Source organism: Prenolepis imparis, unplaced genomic scaffold (assembly GCF_030444845.1).
Source record: "Prenolepis imparis isolate NDT839.2.m4 unplaced genomic scaffold, iyPreImpa1.0 SCAF_7, whole genome shotgun sequence".
Lineage (NCBI taxonomy): Eukaryota > Metazoa > Arthropoda > Insecta > Hymenoptera > Formicidae > Prenolepis > Prenolepis imparis.
Window position 1 is genome coordinate 13,519,417 of NW_028141165.1, and position 17,247 is coordinate 13,536,663.

The window sequence follows — 17,247 nt, forward strand, 5'->3', positions numbered from 1 at the left end:
AATAATTGTAATGCGGATTTGCGTTAATTTTTTTCGCATCTCTAATGCTATAAGATGCACTGCGAAAAATGTCTCGAAAGACTCGAAAATTTACTTGAAAGTTTTGCCGCCCCTTTTTCCTTCGCAGGTATATATGTGTCTACAATGTGTATTTGGAAAATTCACGGTGCGTCCTAGATAAAAAAAAAAAAAAAAAAAAAGAAGGATGACGGAATAGTGGGAATCGCAAACGCTCGTAAATTACATAAAAAATAAAAGACATTTCATCATGCGCACTATGAAAAATTGTCGAGATCCGCGCGACGGAAAAAAAAAATATTCTTCAGATCACAGAATTTTCCAAGCATGCGCCAACCCACCACGCATGCGTACACTCACACAGCAGACTACGCGACAGATTGACCGGAAACGGAAAATGACAGCGCCACGATTTTCGTCAGCGATAAGGATTGAGCAAGATTGGATCGCAAGGCTGTTGTAAACCTCGTGCATATTTTTAAAAAAAAATTCGGGGTAAGTTGTACAACAATTGAAGAATTCTCTCAAATTTTATACAAATGTATGCGCAAAAATAATAGCTTTTCGATCGCCGTCCTCGGAAATTCCTGTACAGATCTAATTCGAAAGGCAGCTGGTCGCGATGAGGATAATAATTATATAAATTTATCCAGTTTTTGACAGGAGAGGGGGGAGAAGCGTCGGGCCCAAGACGATTCGCGGCCGGCCCTGACGCCGGTACAAAAAGTGCGCGTTGTGTGCCATCTTGGCGCGGTCTCTCCATATCGCATTTGGTCGCGCCCGGTGTTGGTCCGTTTGTTTTTAATTGAAACTCGTACGGCTGAGAACGCGCGCGCATCGTTACGCGATCAAACGATACCCCGGCGATTGACGAACGAGACGCGGACGTCTACGTACTCCGTACAGGTACGTATTCGAATCGTTTCGATTAGCTTTTGCGATTAGGTTTGTTGCGCCGCGTTTGTCTCCGGCGAGCAGAGAAGAGCGTCGGAGTTGTCGGCGCGTCGCGGAGAGGCCATTCGAGACGAAGAAAGAAGTCGCGTTGTTTTCCCCCGGTAAGGACAATCCGGAGTTTGAAGGAGATGACGCAACGCGCGTAAAGGCAGACACGAGCAAGGACGACGCATCTCGGTAAGTTTTGACAGTCCGGTAGAAGAAAGAGAGAGAAGCGCGTGTCGACAACGTGAAAATTCGTTAAACCGCCTTTGATATACTCTCTTGCGCACATACATGCAATCCTTTTCGGATACAAAAGACAAAGACAGCGATCAAGAGCGAGCGGGAGAGAGGCGACATGGTGCGTCCATCGCGATCGACAGGCGCTTATCACGAATTACTCGGTGGACGTTGCGTCGCGACATCGCCGGGCATCGATATCGACGATGTTGATCCGGTGACAACAGGAAACGCGCCCGCGAGAGCAGCTGACGAGGAGTACCGCGCCGGCACACTTACGCAGTCGGTTACACCGATGTGCGCGCGCGCGCACATACACACACACGTGCGCAGGCGCGCACGCATATACAGGCTCGCGAACGTCTTGCCGCCGCCGACGTATTCACGCGCTGGTATTCGCACAGTCGCCGCGGCCGTGCGAGGTTCGTTTGAGGTTAGGGTGGCAATCTTCTCGCGCTAGCGCCCGCGCTCGTGTGTGTGTCATCCGGACGTCTTTTTTCCTTCTCTCCCCCGAGGAGACTTTCGCGTCGCGCACGCGACGTTCTTCGAAATCGCTCGAATCGCTTCGAATCGTCGTATAAATTCGTCGCGTCACGTGTTCGGCCGCGTCTGCTCTACCCGCTCGTCCGCGTTTCGCTCGCGCGGACCCGAGGGAAGGAGGTGTGCGCACTTATTACGCGCTCATTCGGCACGTAGGTAAGTATAGGCGCGTATATACTCCCTTCGGAAAAAGTGTCTCGGTCGTCGGAAGGAACGTCGCGATTGACACCCCTTCTCCCCCCGCTTCTGCGACAGACGCGCGTGTATAGAAATTTGTCCGGCGCGAGATACGTAAGAGAGAGATATACCGGCGCGACTACCTCCGTGGCCATTATTTACGAGCGCGAGAACTGACCGTCGTCGTCGGGACGTAGAGCGATTCCCCGCGGAAACCCGTTCGAGATCTTTCCGAGCCGCCGTCGAGCGGCGGAGGGTGTGAAACTCTCTCTCTCTCTCTCCGCAGTTCGATCCGCGCCGGCGAGAGATTATCACGCGCGCGCGTGTCCTTTCGTCTCACCTACTCGCTCTTTTTCTCGCGCTCCTCTCCGAGGAGGAGCGGATATCTCGATTCGGAGAAGCGATAAGAGCGCGCGGCGCGACTCCCCCCTGGTTTGAAAACTTTTCTCGGAAGGAGCCAGGCGGACGCGGATCGGTGCGACGCGTCGTCATTGTCGTTTTCGTCATCAGTCGTGCAATAATAATCGGAGACGAGAGTAACGCGCGGTCTAATTAAAGGGGTCGCCCCGGTGAGAGATATGTTTGGCGCGTTTCACGCGGGACGCCATAATTCGCGCGATCGACTGACGGCTCTCTCGATCATCCTTGATACCTCTCCCTTTGTGCGTTCTACCTTGTTCCCGAACGGACACGCGTGCGTCGCGCAACGAGGATCGGATTTATCGCGCGCGCAACTATTGCTATTACGTAGGTAGGTGCGCGCCAAAGAACGAGTTCGATAGAGCGCGCCCCGTCAGCGCGAGAGAAAGAGAGAGAGAGAGAGAGAGAGAGAGAGAGAGAAAAAAGCTTCATTTAGGCGCTCTGGGACGAGAGAGAGAGGGGGAAGGAGAGGGAGAGAGAACGAATGATCCGCGCGACACGAGAACAAGTGCGTTCGCGACAGCCCGGGCCCGGAACAAGCGCGCTCGTTCGACGATATTCTACAATATCCTACATAACCCGCTCCGATATTGAAAATAATCGTGGCCTACGTGTTGCGGCACGCGACGCGGAAATTTAAATTTGGTATCGGCTATCGGCATCTCTGCACGCGCAGACACGCGACGCACATCGGGAAAACACGAGCGCGCGCGTTCACGCTGAAAAAAAAAAAAAGGACGGGAGAGTGTCGCGTCCGGCGCGTGAATCATCATCGAACGTCGTTTGGAAAGATTCATCAATCTGCGCTTCGTTTTTCAAGGGTCGAGAGGAGGGATCTCGGTGGTGATTGTTATTACTCTTTCGTGCTCCGTCATCAACATCATCATCGTCTGCGGCAGCGAGGTGGTTAGCGGCGAGAGAACCGGCTGAGAGAGAAACAAAAGAGAGGGAGAAAGAAGGAGAGAGTCGTCGCGCCCTCCGTTTATCGATACGAATGACGAAGATGCAGCAGCACCCGGTGCCGGCAGCGGCGCAGATCACGCACGAGGAGCACATACTGGAGGCGATCGATCAGCTGCGTCGACGTAAAGCCCGGCCCGATGCCGATCGCATCTGCAATTATCTGCTGCGCAACTTCGCGGTGGACGCGCGGGACACGATCGCCGATCTTCATCGGCTGATCGAGGTCGAGAAGGTGATTCAGGTCGATTACAAGGGCAACACCAGCTACCGGAACGCGAAGAAGTGGTCCCGCCTTCAGCTGTTCAAGAACCGGCCGGAGGGCTTTCTCAAGGAGAAGCTCAACTCGAGCATGGTGTCGAGCGCGGTGGCCGAGCTCGTCGTCGAGGAGCCCGATTATCTCGACCAGGGCGTCCCGGCCGGTCGGCTGATCGAGCAGCTGCTCGACGGCGTCTCGAGTCCCACGTCGCGCCGCGTGGTCGAGGAGTTTCTCGGCCGGGAGGTCGCGAGCGGCAATCTGGCGCGCCTGTCCAACGGCAATTACTCGCTGGTGGCGACGTCCGACATGACGGCGGACGCGACACCGTCGCGACGCAGCGCCGATTCGCAGCCGTCCTCCTCCTCCTCTTCGTCCTCCTCCTCCTCCTCCTCCTCCTCCTGCGCCCTGGAGAACGGCAACGCGACCCAACGACGTGTCGGTAAGACGAGCAACGGCGCCGTCAGGAATGGCACTGTCAACAGCAACGCCAGCACCAATGGTTTGACAGCGGCAACAACGGCGATGATGACCACGACGACCACGACGACCACGACGACGACGACGTCGTCGTCGTCTGCGGCAGCTGAGCTCTACGAATTCAACGAGACTGACAACCTTACCGATACTACGTCGGGATCGTCGCGATCGTCCTCGCGACAGGCCAGCAACAGCCCGAAACCGGAGCAGCAGGATCAGCAGGATTGCGTCAAGAAGGAAGAATGTTTTGACGTCGTTGATGATGATAAAAACGACGCCGAGCATGGCGGTTCCGCGTCTGGCGAGGTGGCGTGCAACGGCGCCTCCGTGGAGGTAGCGGCTAGGTCGACGACGTCCGTGGAAAACGACGTCGTCAAGGAAGAGGTGAAGAGTAACGATGTTCAAAAACCGGCGCCTAACCTCAAAAGGTCTACCAAAGCCGAGCGCAAGCAGCGTCTCTTCGCGAGGACGGACGATCGGATGGATATCGAGATCAAATTCGAGGACTATCAGGGTAAAGAGGAGAAGCGCGAGGAGACCAGCAGGCGTTCGAGCGAGGATCGCGAGGACGAGGACGCCGGCAGGAGTTCGTCGACCAACACGTCCCCGACTCCGTCCAATGTAAACACTGGTGGATTTCGAAGTGCCAGGAGAAAGGTAATCTACTTTCGCTTTCAAGTGTTAGCTTATCGATACATTTGATATGTCAGTATATCAGTCTTTTTTTTTTTTATACAGATTTCTATTTAATGTCTATAAAAATAGTAGATAAATGACTCGTAAATTAATTACCTTATATTTACTTTTATATTTTAGAGAGCTAGAAAAGTATTTGATCCTTCCGACAACAACCTAGTGAAACGCAAACGTGGTAGACACTGTAGGCAGCCAGGTAGCCTTAACAAAAATTCCATGTTGCAAGATTCTCAGGATTCTGCCAAGGCAAATGTCAAAGACGGACCGTGCAGACAATGTAGCCTTTGTGGTTGCAAGGAGAAACAAGAAGCTCTTATTGCTTGTAGAGACTGCACTGTACGAGGTAAGGTTCTTGAATGAAATTTGCCTCAATTTTTGTTTTATTTATATTTATGTATCATGTTATACTTGCAGCACATCCAAGTTGCATTTACAGCGCAGAGGAGATGCTTCAAAAGGCCAATAGTAGTTGGCAATGCGAGCGTTGTAAAACTTGTACCGTATGCTGCGAGACGTCTGACGCTGTAAGTTTTCAATACATAGTTTTCTACTTCACGCAATATTTTATATAATTAATTTTTATTTTAAACAATTTTTATTTAATTTTTTTATTTTAGGGACCTCTAGTGACTTGTTTCAACTGTGACGATGCCTATCACTCTTTCTGTCACACGTCACGTGTCACAATGCCAAAATCAAGTTCGAAATGGTTTTGCAATGAATGCGCGCGAAAGCAGCAATGCAAAGTGAACGACAACCAAAACGCTAATTTGGTCAATTTGGTCAATGGAACGAGCAGGCCGGATAGCCCGTCCAACGCGCCGATTTTACCGCCGGTTCTGAGTCCGCAGGTCTCTCCCGCCAGGGGTTCTTGCGATCAAATGGAAGACGATGGTCCCAAAGGTCCCATCGATCCGAATATTCCCGACGCGAGGAGTTGGACTTCCGAGCAAGTGTACCAATATTTTGCTAGATTGTTTCCCAAAGAAGCCGAAGTCTTTCGACAGCAGGTGAGCAAATTTATACTATATGAACGTGACCTAGCATTCACATGATCGTCTCTGTAATCACTCGCATTTGTTGATGTTTATCATATATATATCGTTCGCATTTGTATTTCAGGAAATTGACGGCCATGCGCTTCTAATGATGAGTCGAAAAGATGTATTATGCGGTCTTAATTTACTACTAGGTCCCGCCTTAAAGATATATCGACACGTGGTGAAGCTTCAATTTCGCAGAGACGATCCCGAGCTCTATTGGCAATAATATAGACGATCATATATATGAAATCGATCTTTGCAACCTAATTTAAAAGATTTAATTTGTACTTTATACAAATTATAAAATACAAATTAAATCTGATTGATTAAAGTTGCGGTAATTCTCTAGTTTCTAGGTACAATCTATGTTGTATATATGAATTATATGTGTGATATACTGCTAAAAAGATCTCTTCTGAGGATGTCTCTTGCCGACTCTCGCGCTCCTAATGGAACTATTGAATAAGCGGGCTTTGTTTATTGTTGAGTTCCGCGTTGAAAAGATATACCGAAGATATATATACGTGCCGAAGTACATGGAGACGATCACTAATTCTATTGGCAATAATATAATGATGTCTAGCATGAAATCGATCTTCACGGCATTGTGTATGTGATTTATATTGTACAAACTGAGCCTTCTTACAGATTAAGATCGCGACATAACTCTACTTCTAGACATGATTCACGTTGTACATATTGAGATATATATATCGCTAAAGATCTCACGCGATCTGTCGCAAGCCAAGTCAGTATCGATTTGTAGATGTATGTACACGCGCGATTATATATACTTAATGTACATACATTCCGCCTTTTTCATGTGCGGTGTTTTATAATAAAAAAAAAAAGGAACGGATATTTTCTATCTCCGAACTGTTACTTGTTAATGTTACATTTACGTCTATATTGAGAATTCTAGACGCTGTTTGTTCGGATGAAAACATTGGTCGTGTGAAACAAAGAGAGAAATTGCTGACTGATTTTACACGATTTTGTGTCACATAATAAACTTACTTTTATTTCCAGGTTTTACATATATGAGAATAACACATACTTATTTGTAGAATGTAGTTGTATAAGATATTCTACTCTCAAGGAACATGATACTTTGGTTTTACATGTACTTTTCTATTATGCAATAAATATTTTGATATTTATAAATACAATGTAATACATTGTAATAACATCTTTCAGGATTTCTATAACATCTAATCGTAAACTTTTTGAGATACACACAGAATACATAGAAATGTTATTATTAGCTACTCTCAACAAATTGCATCGGAGGAAAAAACACTTAAAATCTTACTTTCTACATTTGATATAACAATAAGATTTAATTCAAGAATATATAAAAGTCTTGCAAACAGGAACTTGAATTATTTATTTTTTGTACGATACATACGCATTATATTTCTAGATCACATGTAAATTTTTACAAGATTTAAAACTTTCAAGAATGCATCGTAATTCGTAATACTACAAAGCTAAACTGCTGCGTAAAGATTTTAACATAGTCTTACATATATCTCTCTGGACTGTCCTATCTAAAGAAAGATAAACTCTTGCTTATTATTTATTGCTATTTCTTCGCATATGAGAATAAATAATATTCTTAAGAATAAACAATATAAAGAAAGTTACAATGGAACAACATATGTGAAGAGTTTTATAACAAATACTGCAAATAATACATAATGCCTATCAATAGTATAATACATCTTCTCTTGTTTCTCTTTGTTGATCAAGATATAAGAGATTTAAATCAAATATTAAAATTGCGGGAATATATACATTATAAATATATACAATACATTGCCTTATGTATGCTATAAACAAGTTCTAACTAACATATGATATGACATTTTATAAAAATTCTGAAAAGATTCGCGCGGAATGCGTGTATATATAAAATATATATGTATATATGTATATATATATCCATTGTATAATTATATATTTGTATATATCGTAATCAGCAAAGATGTAGCTATAATTCTTGTGTATATTTTGCATAAATACAAGATATAAGATTGTGTGCTGATGCTCTACGTACGATAAATTTCAAATAACAACAAAATTAACATGCCGTGTCAAAAAATTGTAAACTTAATTTTAATGCAATTCTAATCTATCCAGCAGAAATTGAAAAGTCTTTGGATCTATAAAAAAATTTGATTTTTTCCTCATATGGCAAAAAAAAGATTGACATGAATGTTTATATATTTAATATTAAATATTTATATATTTTCCACAATATTCTTATAGATCTGACAGATTATGTGTGGAGAAAAATTTAATTAATATATCATGATGTGTTTAAATTAATTAGCTATTTCCATAATTTTGTGTGTTGTACTATGATTATTTCGATTTTTGGATGAGAATTTGCCGTAAAACAGTAAGAGCGATGAAATTAAATGGTATTTTGATTATGTACCTATATTGTCATTGAAGAAGTTTTATATTTCTTTTGCGAATTTGAACTTGTTCGTTGTGTAATATAATTTGTTTAAATATATACATATATAAATTATTGCATTTAGAAATGATGAAAATTTCATTTTTGATATTAAAAGTATCTCGACATTTATATATATATATATATATATATATATATATATATATATATATTCTCAAAAATTAATTGAAAGAGAAAAGGAGTCTGTAATATAATTATCAACATAAATTTTTCAAAAAGTTCAGAAATTTTGTATTACCAAATAAGCTTATTTTTTTGTGCATTTTTCTTTTCTGTCATCTCGTATTTGTTACTTTATGTTATATATACATATATATGTATAATAAATGTTATGTTAAATGCAATTTTATATATATATAAAAAAAAATAGCAAAGAAATAATTTGAATTTCTCTATGGTATTATTATGAAATGCAATTTAAGTTTTCAATGTTGCATCTGCCTATAAACTTAAAATATTCCTAATTGTTGACATTTGTATCCTTGCACTGTTATATTATACTAAGGCTTTCGAAACGTGATACAAAATCGCGTCTCGCGTAAAATTCTTCATCGAAATATCGTGATTTAAATAACATCGAAAGCTAATTAAAACTCACAGTGACTGGACGAATGTTCGTATTTAGGTGGCGGATCTTTGTACAATGGCGCTTCATCTGGCATGTACAATGCAACTTTTGGCGAATTAGCCATATCAATTAAGACATCTTTTTGAGACGTTGTTGGAACCTCTCCTGTCGATAGACAAAGCCACAGCATGGACACCATTATGAATACTGCTATGGCGGAAGCAAAAAGCCAATAAGGTACTCCAATATCCCAATAAGGTATTCTTATCTGCTTTAACGCGCAATGAAACCAGTCAGGCACAGACGTTTGCTCGGTTTCACCGGAATAATCAGAGGATAAAGCATAATCTATAGTCTGCAGCACAAGTTATAAAATGTATGTATTTTACATTTATATCAAAATATGTAATTAAAGTATTATGTAATTAAATGTTACACTTACACCAGCATCCATTGGTACAGTTTTAACATAGGTTTGTGGCAATTTGAAGCCATCGGTATCCCACCATCCAGGAAGAAGCTCCTTGCGTAATCCAGGATCCATTAATATATCATTCTCCGGCATGTCGGGCGACATTAATAAAACATTGGAGTCTATGCCTTGTTCAATGCATATGGCGATGGAAAACAGAGACACCAAATCCGAAATACGTTGCTTGGCCATAAAATCACAACCAGTGGCACAGGCATAACGATCTTGCAGGTTTGTATAAGCCTCGTTGCATGCTGTACAAATAATACGAAAGCATTTTTATATCGTGAAAAGTTTGACTGATATTCTTTATAACAAATTATATATATATAGACAGAAGCGATCTTATATAAAAAGAATACAAATTCTTTTGAGTTATATTCAGATAGAATTTCTAATTTAAATTTTTTTACTAAATTTTCAGAAGTTTATGCAAAATAATCTTGAAAGCTAAAACAATCATAAATACGTACAAGCTTCGCAAGCATCTCTAGTGCCATTCAAATTATTTGATTCCCATCCGGAACGCAAGTCGACCAGATTAAAAAATCTGCAGCCTCGTTGACAGCAGGACTTTACATACATGTTCTAAAGATATATAGAATAGATAAATAGCTATACAATGTAGAATTAACATTGAAATCAACGTGAGAAACTAACACATACATTTGAAAAACCAGTAGGTGCCTTTTCGCACAAACTGATGCAGGGATCCTCGCGACTGTAAAATGCATTTCCGCGAGTCGATTCCACGACCAGCAACACCAGGAACGCTGAGCAAATGATTTCCATGCCTCCTTTCTTCATCTTTAGAGCAGCTGTGAGTATTCTTCTGTGAGATTTCTTTTTTGACGTTCCGCCTCTCGAAGAGGTGAATGATAAGAGACTCGCAAAATAAACGTACTAAGCTTCACTCATTAATCTCGCTTTTCTCCATTTGATATCGATAATCCCGAGCTAAAAAAACATTAAACTCGCATTTATTTGTACCACCGATGTCGCGACTCTTTCGACATCGAGTGTGTTATCAGAACGAATTATCAGATTCGCGGAGAGACGGTACCGAAATTGACAGAACGAATAATCAAGCGAATATCGATTTGATTACAGTAGTAGTGTACATACGCTACTACCTACTACTGGTTCACGTGCGCGGATGTCAAGGTGAACCGACCAATGGGATGGCTGGATTGTGTATGGAATTTGGATGAACAGGCTTTGATTTATAAAAATATTGCAAAATATATAATTTATCGCGATACGATATATTACGATATAGAGATGTATTATTTTTTTATAGATCGACTCTTATTGCACTTTTGCTGTCCGAGAGCGCGAATTCAGAAAAATAAATCTTTAAAGGAAGTAGGAAAATTTAGGTGAGCAATATTGATTATATGTAAAACAGATAACTTGTCAAGTCTTCTTTTGTTTTCAATAACGACGAATATTTAATCGCGATTACGCTCAAAGATAAAAGAACAAATAACTGCATCAATCATTCAAAAAAGCGATATGTCAGATAGCATGTGATGTGATACATCGATATATCGATATATATTTATTTGTTGCATGTGTGTCGGCAAGTCGCCAATTTCAGCTCCACTCTGTCACTCTGCGGCGCGTGGAATGCGAAGAGGGGCGTGGTGGGGGGATGCGCGCGCCGGTGCGCCGCGCACGCAACCCCTACTTGCCGGCTCCCCCCACCACTACCCCCCTCTCCGCGCCGAGCGGCGAGCGGCCGAGCCGCCGAATTCCGACGCCGCGTGACGTAGCGCGCGTCAGTATGAAGGTCAAAGTCGAACGCGCCGCACACATTGACACGCGCTCTCTCTCTATCTCCCGTTCCGTGTTGCGCGATCTGAAATTGGCGACACTGGTTGTCGGTATGTTCGGACAGCTACACCATTGGTACTGTAACAAGTGTAAAAGTGTGTATGATACACGCACACGTCACTCTTTTCTTGCCACGCAGCTATCAAGACTTATATAAATTGCTGTCGCTGATTCCAGTTGACGTTGTTCAACGAAACCAACGAGACAGAATCTTGCCAGTGAGTTTTCTGAAGAAATTTCTATCCATCATCGTAAAACTGATTTCATCATTCAAACCGTAAATGTACGTTCGGAAAGTAGTTAATTGTTACGCAACTCTATTGTAAGCTGCACTTTTTGGATTGTGAAGAATAAAGAAATTTATTGTTTTTGTCCTAATTGATCAATCAAACTCTACTTCATAGAGTAAATTTCTAAATATGCAATTTTGCACGAAAAATAAGAATGTAATATTCACGCTTCGCAATCAACAGAAAACGAGTGCGGAAAGTGCAGTTGAGAAAAAAAGATTACCGCCAAAATTAAAATCTATATATGTATAACAATATAATTATATATATATAATTAAAAAGTTGTAAAATATTGATAAATATCATAATCTCGAAAGAAAATATCAATTTTTATAGTATTTCTTTGTTACTGCGACAATAAAAAAATCTAATTTTTTAATTTGAGTTTTAAATATTACAAAATAGTTTATAAAAATTATTTGTGTTATATGTGTATAACTTTAAACTTCAGATATTATATCTTATCTTATTATCTTCCTTGTATATGTTGTATATTGATAATTTTTTTATTTAATGTAAGAAGCAACTTGTAACTAATGAGCAATCTATAACAATAAAATTTTTATTAAACAGATCATGGCTTCGATAGGAAATGGAGTGCCTCAAACAGGTTTTTCTACTAAAGCTATCCATGCTGGTCAAAATCCTGAACAATGGAAATATGGTGAGATTGTGCCACCTTTGGTAATGTCCACAACATTTCAGCAGGATGCTCCAGGCGAGCACAGGGTAAGTTCAAAATATATGAATGATTCATTCAAATTAATCTTTGGTCCTACCCACACATAGCTCTTAATTGATGGCAATCCATTTATTCCATCAATCAATATCAATTGTAGCTAACAAATTGTGTGCACGTTAAGTTCTATTTAAATATTAATATTAAAATTATATATAAAAATTAAAATTATACATAAATTGATAAGAAAAAATTAATCATGTTTTTCTTTTAAAATCGTTACTTTTTAATAAATCAACAAAAAAGAAATGAAAGAATGATGATCTCATAATTATTAAAAAGTCTAAAATCTAAATAATATAGTAGACGAATACAAATTAGAGCAAATATATTTTCCAGACAGGTACTTGTTCAGTTTAGTAATACAGTTTAGGAATATTTTAATCATTGTTCTCTCAAATCTTTATCAAGATTAATGAACACAGTATATAGTAATTTGTTTATAATCAAATGACAATTCTCTTTCAATTATTTTGGCTTATGGAATCTTTACTTATTCAGAGTTCTTTAATAAAAAACACTTGAATGTTTTGTATTTGTAGACTGTTGGACAGAGAGAGAATTTCTAATTCAAAAACATTCAAGTTTAAATGTTATCAAAGAAGTCCTATATATAATATATATGTATTTAACAATATTTAAAATTTTAGGGCTATGAATATGGTAGGAGCAACAATCCAACGCGTAATTCGTTAGAGATATGCCTCGCTGCTCTAGAAGATGGCAAACATGGTATTACATTTGCATCTGGTTTGGGTGCAACGACAGCAATTACAGCTTTGTTACAAGCAGGAGATCATCTCGTTGCTGGAGATGATCTTTATGGTGGCACCAATCGTTTTATTCAAAAATGTTTAAGCACTCAGGGTATCACATACTCCCTTGTAGACACGACTAAAGTAGAGAATGTTACAAACGCCATAAAACCAAATACAAAGGTTAGATTAAAAATATTATTCAGATTTACTTCGTTTTAAAATTTAATGATATTTTATTTTTTAAGTCTATATTATTATAGTTTTTAATATATGATTTGATTTTTTATACTTTATAATTTACAGATGATATGGCTGGAGTCGCCAACCAATCCTTTGTTGAGAATCGCAGATATTAGAGCCATTGCTGATAGCGTAAAGTCTGATCGTCAAGACATTATTCTTGTCGTCGACAATACATTCTTGACATGCTACTTCATGAAGCCATTTGAACTTGGTGCCGATATAGTGATGTATTCGCTGACAAAGTACATGAACGGACATTCTGATGTAATCATGGGAGCTGCAATCACGCACAGAGATGATCTCGCGGAAAAGTTGCGATTTTTACGAAATGGTAAGCCGAAAACTTATCATGTATTTGAAAGTATATCTTTGTATAATATCTTGTTGGAATCCAGCCATGGGTATTGTTCCGTCACCTTTTGACTGCTCTATGGTCAATCGTGGTTTAAAAACATTGGAACTAAGAATGAATCAACACATGAAAAACTGCCTGGCTGTGGCGAAGTTTCTGGAGTCTCATCCTTGCGTCGAACGAGTGTTTCATCCATGTATGTGTATATGCATTATTTTGTTATCTCTATTGCAAACATAATTAATGCTTTAATGCTTAACAATATCTGATAACACGTCTAAGATAAAGCATGTGTCATTGTTGCAGATCTTACGTCGCATCCCCAGTATGAACTGACACTTAAGCAAACAACAGGTCACAGCGGAATGGTTTCCTTCTATCTAAAGGGTGATCCGCAAAAGTTTTTCAAAGCACTAAAAGTCTTTACTTTAGCCGAATCGTTAGGAGGGTATGAATCGCTGGCTGAATTACCGTAAGTACACAAAATTAGTTGGTATTAAATATTTATAAGTGTATTAATAAATTTTTCTTACATAGATCTGTTATGACCCATGCATCTGTGCCTGAAAATGAACGAAATAAATTAGGCATAACAGATAAATTGATAAGATTATCTGTCGGTATCGAAGCAGAGCAGGATCTCATAGCCGATATCAAACAAGCATTAGCTGCTTCTCAATAATGAATCAGTAAACGTAATTAGATAGCTATAAAAATAATAACAAGATATATTCTAATTTGTATGTACATACTAATTCTTAATGTACAGTTGATATCAAGGATCTCTATACATCTATCAGGGATCTTTATAAATCTACAAATACTATTTACAATATCAATAGCTATATATAAAGAGATTTTATTTTTATCAAACATTTTTACATTCCACAGTTCTCTCAGATTTACATTAAAAACACTATATAATACAATAATCAAATACTTTTTGACACATGTACATCACTCATTCCAATTTCTTTTTTGTTCCTATATACTTGCATCAGGTATGTTTGAATATGTGCAAATATCTTTTAAAGTTCAAAAACAATAATTCTATTTTAGAATGACATTTTTGGATCACAGAAATTACAAATAGCAAAAAACATTGATAGATTTGATAAACAATTTTCGATTGAGCATTTCTTAATATTTTTGTATTTCTCTGATGCTTGTAATATACATTATCTCACATTCTTCACTGAATGTGAAATACTGTTGTATAAAAATTCGGGATATTATTTGTACTATTAATACGCAATGGATTTAGTGCGGTAACACATTTCTCTTTTCACATGTATAGACGCTTGTCTTCTATCCTGGTTTTAAAAAATTGTCTCACTGTAAATTGATCTTGGACGAGTGTCGTAACTTTGTTTTATTCATCTTGTCGTATTCTTGCGCCCGATTGTATAGCAACACTCCCGCTATGACCGAGGAAGTGCCGAGCGCCGATAATCCCGTCACCGGATTATTAAATAATAAGACGGAGAGCCATATCAGAAACGCTCTCTTTGCGGTATTAGCGACACTGCAATATAATTTTGTGCTTTAAAATCATGCGTGTATAAGGAATGCATTCTGATTACATAGACAAAAACATTATTACATACCTGTGTGTTACAGGACTGATATAGTCCATAAGTACATAAGCAGTGATACTTTGAAAATGGAAGAATACTCCGTTGAGAAGGAATGCCGCGAATAATTTAAAGCTCAGGGAATGCTCGAGTGTAGGTAGATCGACCAACAATATCGATACCGGTATTTGTACGACGATTGACGCTAAACTGGTATAAAACTGTAATTCCGCTGGTCTAAAAATAATGATAAGATATTACCTTTTTTTTTTCTTTTTTACAGTTTACAATGATTTCACACACTCAAACCATATAATCGATATCACTTACGTATATTTAAAATTATCACCACTGATTAACATTTTCGAATACACGTTTTGCAAGCATTCAGTTACATTTGTCGCCATAGCAGCGATGAATCCTCTAAGATCGAAACTAATTTCATTGATGGAACATAACGCCAATCCACCCATTACAGGTATTAAAGATAAATTTACATACAACCCCGTGTGTTCCCCTAAAAAAATTTAACGTTGAATATAATCAATTAATTATTTTTCTAAAAAGATTGAATTGTTATCGTATAATATATATATATATAATATATAAAGATGATGTAAAAAAATTTATATATTCTTACCTAATAAATATCTACTGATGAGGACGGTAAACAGTGGTGCACTACTCTTTATAGTCTCTGTGAAACTTACAGCTACATAATTTAACGATACTAGACCCAGAACTACCGTCGCAAACCTCGTACATCCTACCAGCGTCATGTGTTTATAAAATCCAGGGGGTCTCATCAATCTTGGACTTGCTTTGTACATACCGCAGGGAAAATACATTTGTATCAGTCCACAAATTGCGGTCATCAACATCTGACAAGCACCTATTGTTCAATGAGACAGCGAAACGATTAAGGATATTTATAATAATTACTTGTATTCCCAAAAATAATCGCTTACCCAGAATAGTGGGATCACCCTCCATGTAGGACAGTATGTATTTGTTTAGAAACAGGGTGCATCCGCTGAAGACGTACCATAGGGTGAGAAAGAGGAGTGCTCTGGGATTAAACAGGCCGCCCTTCGTGTCGCTTGTCAAAACGATCACGTCCTCCCGCTTTCTCCCATGATCCGCATGATACTGCTTCGGTTGACTAGTGTCGGGCGACGTGGACGAGTCTTCACTAGGGTCTCCACTACGAGCGGTTTGCGGGTAACTGATGCGCACGGAGTAATTCTCCATCGCGCTTTTTCTCTCTCTTCTTTTCGCCACTTCCTCGCGAAAGCGCGAGGCTCACGAGAGACTTACGCGAGCGAGATATCACATTTTTACATCGTTCCGCTGCGGAAACTTTTTTTTATCCCTCGGCAATCGCGCTTCGTAGGTTAGATTATCGAACCGTGTCCGCGATTTCACGAGATATGATAGTCAACCGGATCGGCAGCGTTTTTATCCGGCTGAAGGCTTATTCTCGTTTCACGATAACGAATATCGATGCATCCTCGTCCCTTTTTCTTCCTCCTTTTACGATTATCCGTCTCTAGAAGCGGGACCGCTCTCTCTCTCGTTTCAACTCCGTCTTTTTACTAATCTATTTTATTTATAATTGCTTCTTTCTATTTGTAATGGAAATGCAGAATTCGTCTGTCGTCGCATTATCGCGTAACAGTTTGCATACGCTGTCACCTTACAAGAACGCGAACGATGCGATGCATTTACCGGCGAAACCATGATCTGTCATATTTCTGTCAATCGGCCGAGCGCGCGATTGCTCAACTGGGAAAGAAACGTCATCGTTGTGATGTAACGTGATTCCACACGAAAAGAGAAATGTGTATGGTTTTCAGTATAAACTTTAATATTATAATTTCTTTATTAATAATATTCATAAATTTTATTTTTGAGAGCAGAGATTTTCCAGGAAAATTAATAGACAGTTATTTTTATTCAACAAAAGCATTTAATATTTCTTTAAATTCTCCATCCTTTGTGTTTATTTTAGTTTTGTAACTTTACATCTCTGTGGTATAAAAATAATCTTATTTTCAAAAATATTTTTAATCGATAACTATGTATAACAATATATTTAATATTTTATTTATAATTCTAAAGATACTTTTCTAGTTGAATATTCATAGACTTCTTTATTTGACGT

General features: G+C 39.5%; 4 protein-coding genes across 8 annotated transcripts; 2 read left to right on the forward strand and 2 right to left on the reverse strand.

The window, feature by feature from the left end:
* The first annotated feature begins 255 nt into the window (after positions 1-255).
* Lint-o (L(3)mbt interactor in ovarian somatic cells) lies at positions 256-6,356 on the forward strand. Of its 4 annotated transcripts, none has more exons than XM_083041543.1 (6): positions 256-924; positions 3,152-4,684; positions 4,844-5,066; positions 5,138-5,247; positions 5,341-5,733; positions 5,846-6,356. In XM_083041543.1, the coding sequence occupies exons 2-6, from the start codon at positions 3,326-3,328 to the stop codon at positions 5,990-5,992; spliced, it is 2,232 nt and encodes a 743-aa protein (XP_082897669.1). In that variant the 5' UTR covers positions 256-924; positions 3,152-3,325; the 3' UTR covers positions 5,993-6,356. The 4 variants fall into 4 exon arrangements, with proteins under 4 accessions (XP_082897669.1, XP_082897668.1, XP_082897667.1 ...); XM_083041542.1 differs by lacking the exon at positions 256-924 and adding an exon at positions 931-1,149; XM_083041541.1 differs by lacking the exon at positions 256-924 and adding an exon at positions 1,634-1,890.
* A 403-nt stretch (positions 6,357-6,759) lies between these two features.
* Positions 6,760-10,423, reverse strand: LOC145938138 (transmembrane protein 59-like). The gene is made up of 4 exons (XM_083041544.1): positions 9,958-10,423; positions 9,765-9,879; positions 9,262-9,545; positions 6,760-9,174 (listed from the first exon to the last, which is right to left on the reverse strand). Exons 1-4 carry the CDS (start codon positions 10,096-10,098, stop codon positions 8,839-8,841), a joined length of 876 nt encoding a protein of 291 aa, XP_082897670.1. The 5' UTR covers positions 10,099-10,423; the 3' UTR covers positions 6,760-8,838.
* Positions 10,424-11,089: 666 nt separating this feature from the next.
* Positions 11,090-14,347, forward strand: Cth (Cystathionine gamma-lyase). Of its 2 annotated transcripts, none has more exons than XM_083042055.1 (7): positions 11,090-11,345; positions 11,991-12,146; positions 12,807-13,094; positions 13,218-13,488; positions 13,553-13,705; positions 13,816-13,981; positions 14,047-14,347. In XM_083042055.1, the coding sequence occupies exons 1-7, from the start codon at positions 11,229-11,231 to the stop codon at positions 14,189-14,191; spliced, it is 1,296 nt and encodes a 431-aa protein (XP_082898181.1). In that variant the 5' UTR covers positions 11,090-11,228; the 3' UTR covers positions 14,192-14,347. The 2 variants fall into 2 exon arrangements, with proteins under 2 accessions (XP_082898181.1, XP_082898182.1); XM_083042056.1 differs by having other exon boundaries at positions 11,095-11,410.
* Positions 14,348-14,797: 450 nt separating this feature from the next.
* Positions 14,798-16,877, reverse strand: LOC145938427 (solute carrier family 35 member E2A). The gene is made up of 5 exons (XM_083042057.1): positions 16,052-16,877; positions 15,724-15,975; positions 15,414-15,600; positions 15,117-15,320; positions 14,798-15,034 (listed from the first exon to the last, which is right to left on the reverse strand). Exons 1-5 carry the CDS (start codon positions 16,332-16,334, stop codon positions 14,842-14,844), a joined length of 1,119 nt encoding a protein of 372 aa, XP_082898183.1. The 5' UTR covers positions 16,335-16,877; the 3' UTR covers positions 14,798-14,841.
* Between the last annotated feature and the right edge of the window lie 370 nt (positions 16,878-17,247).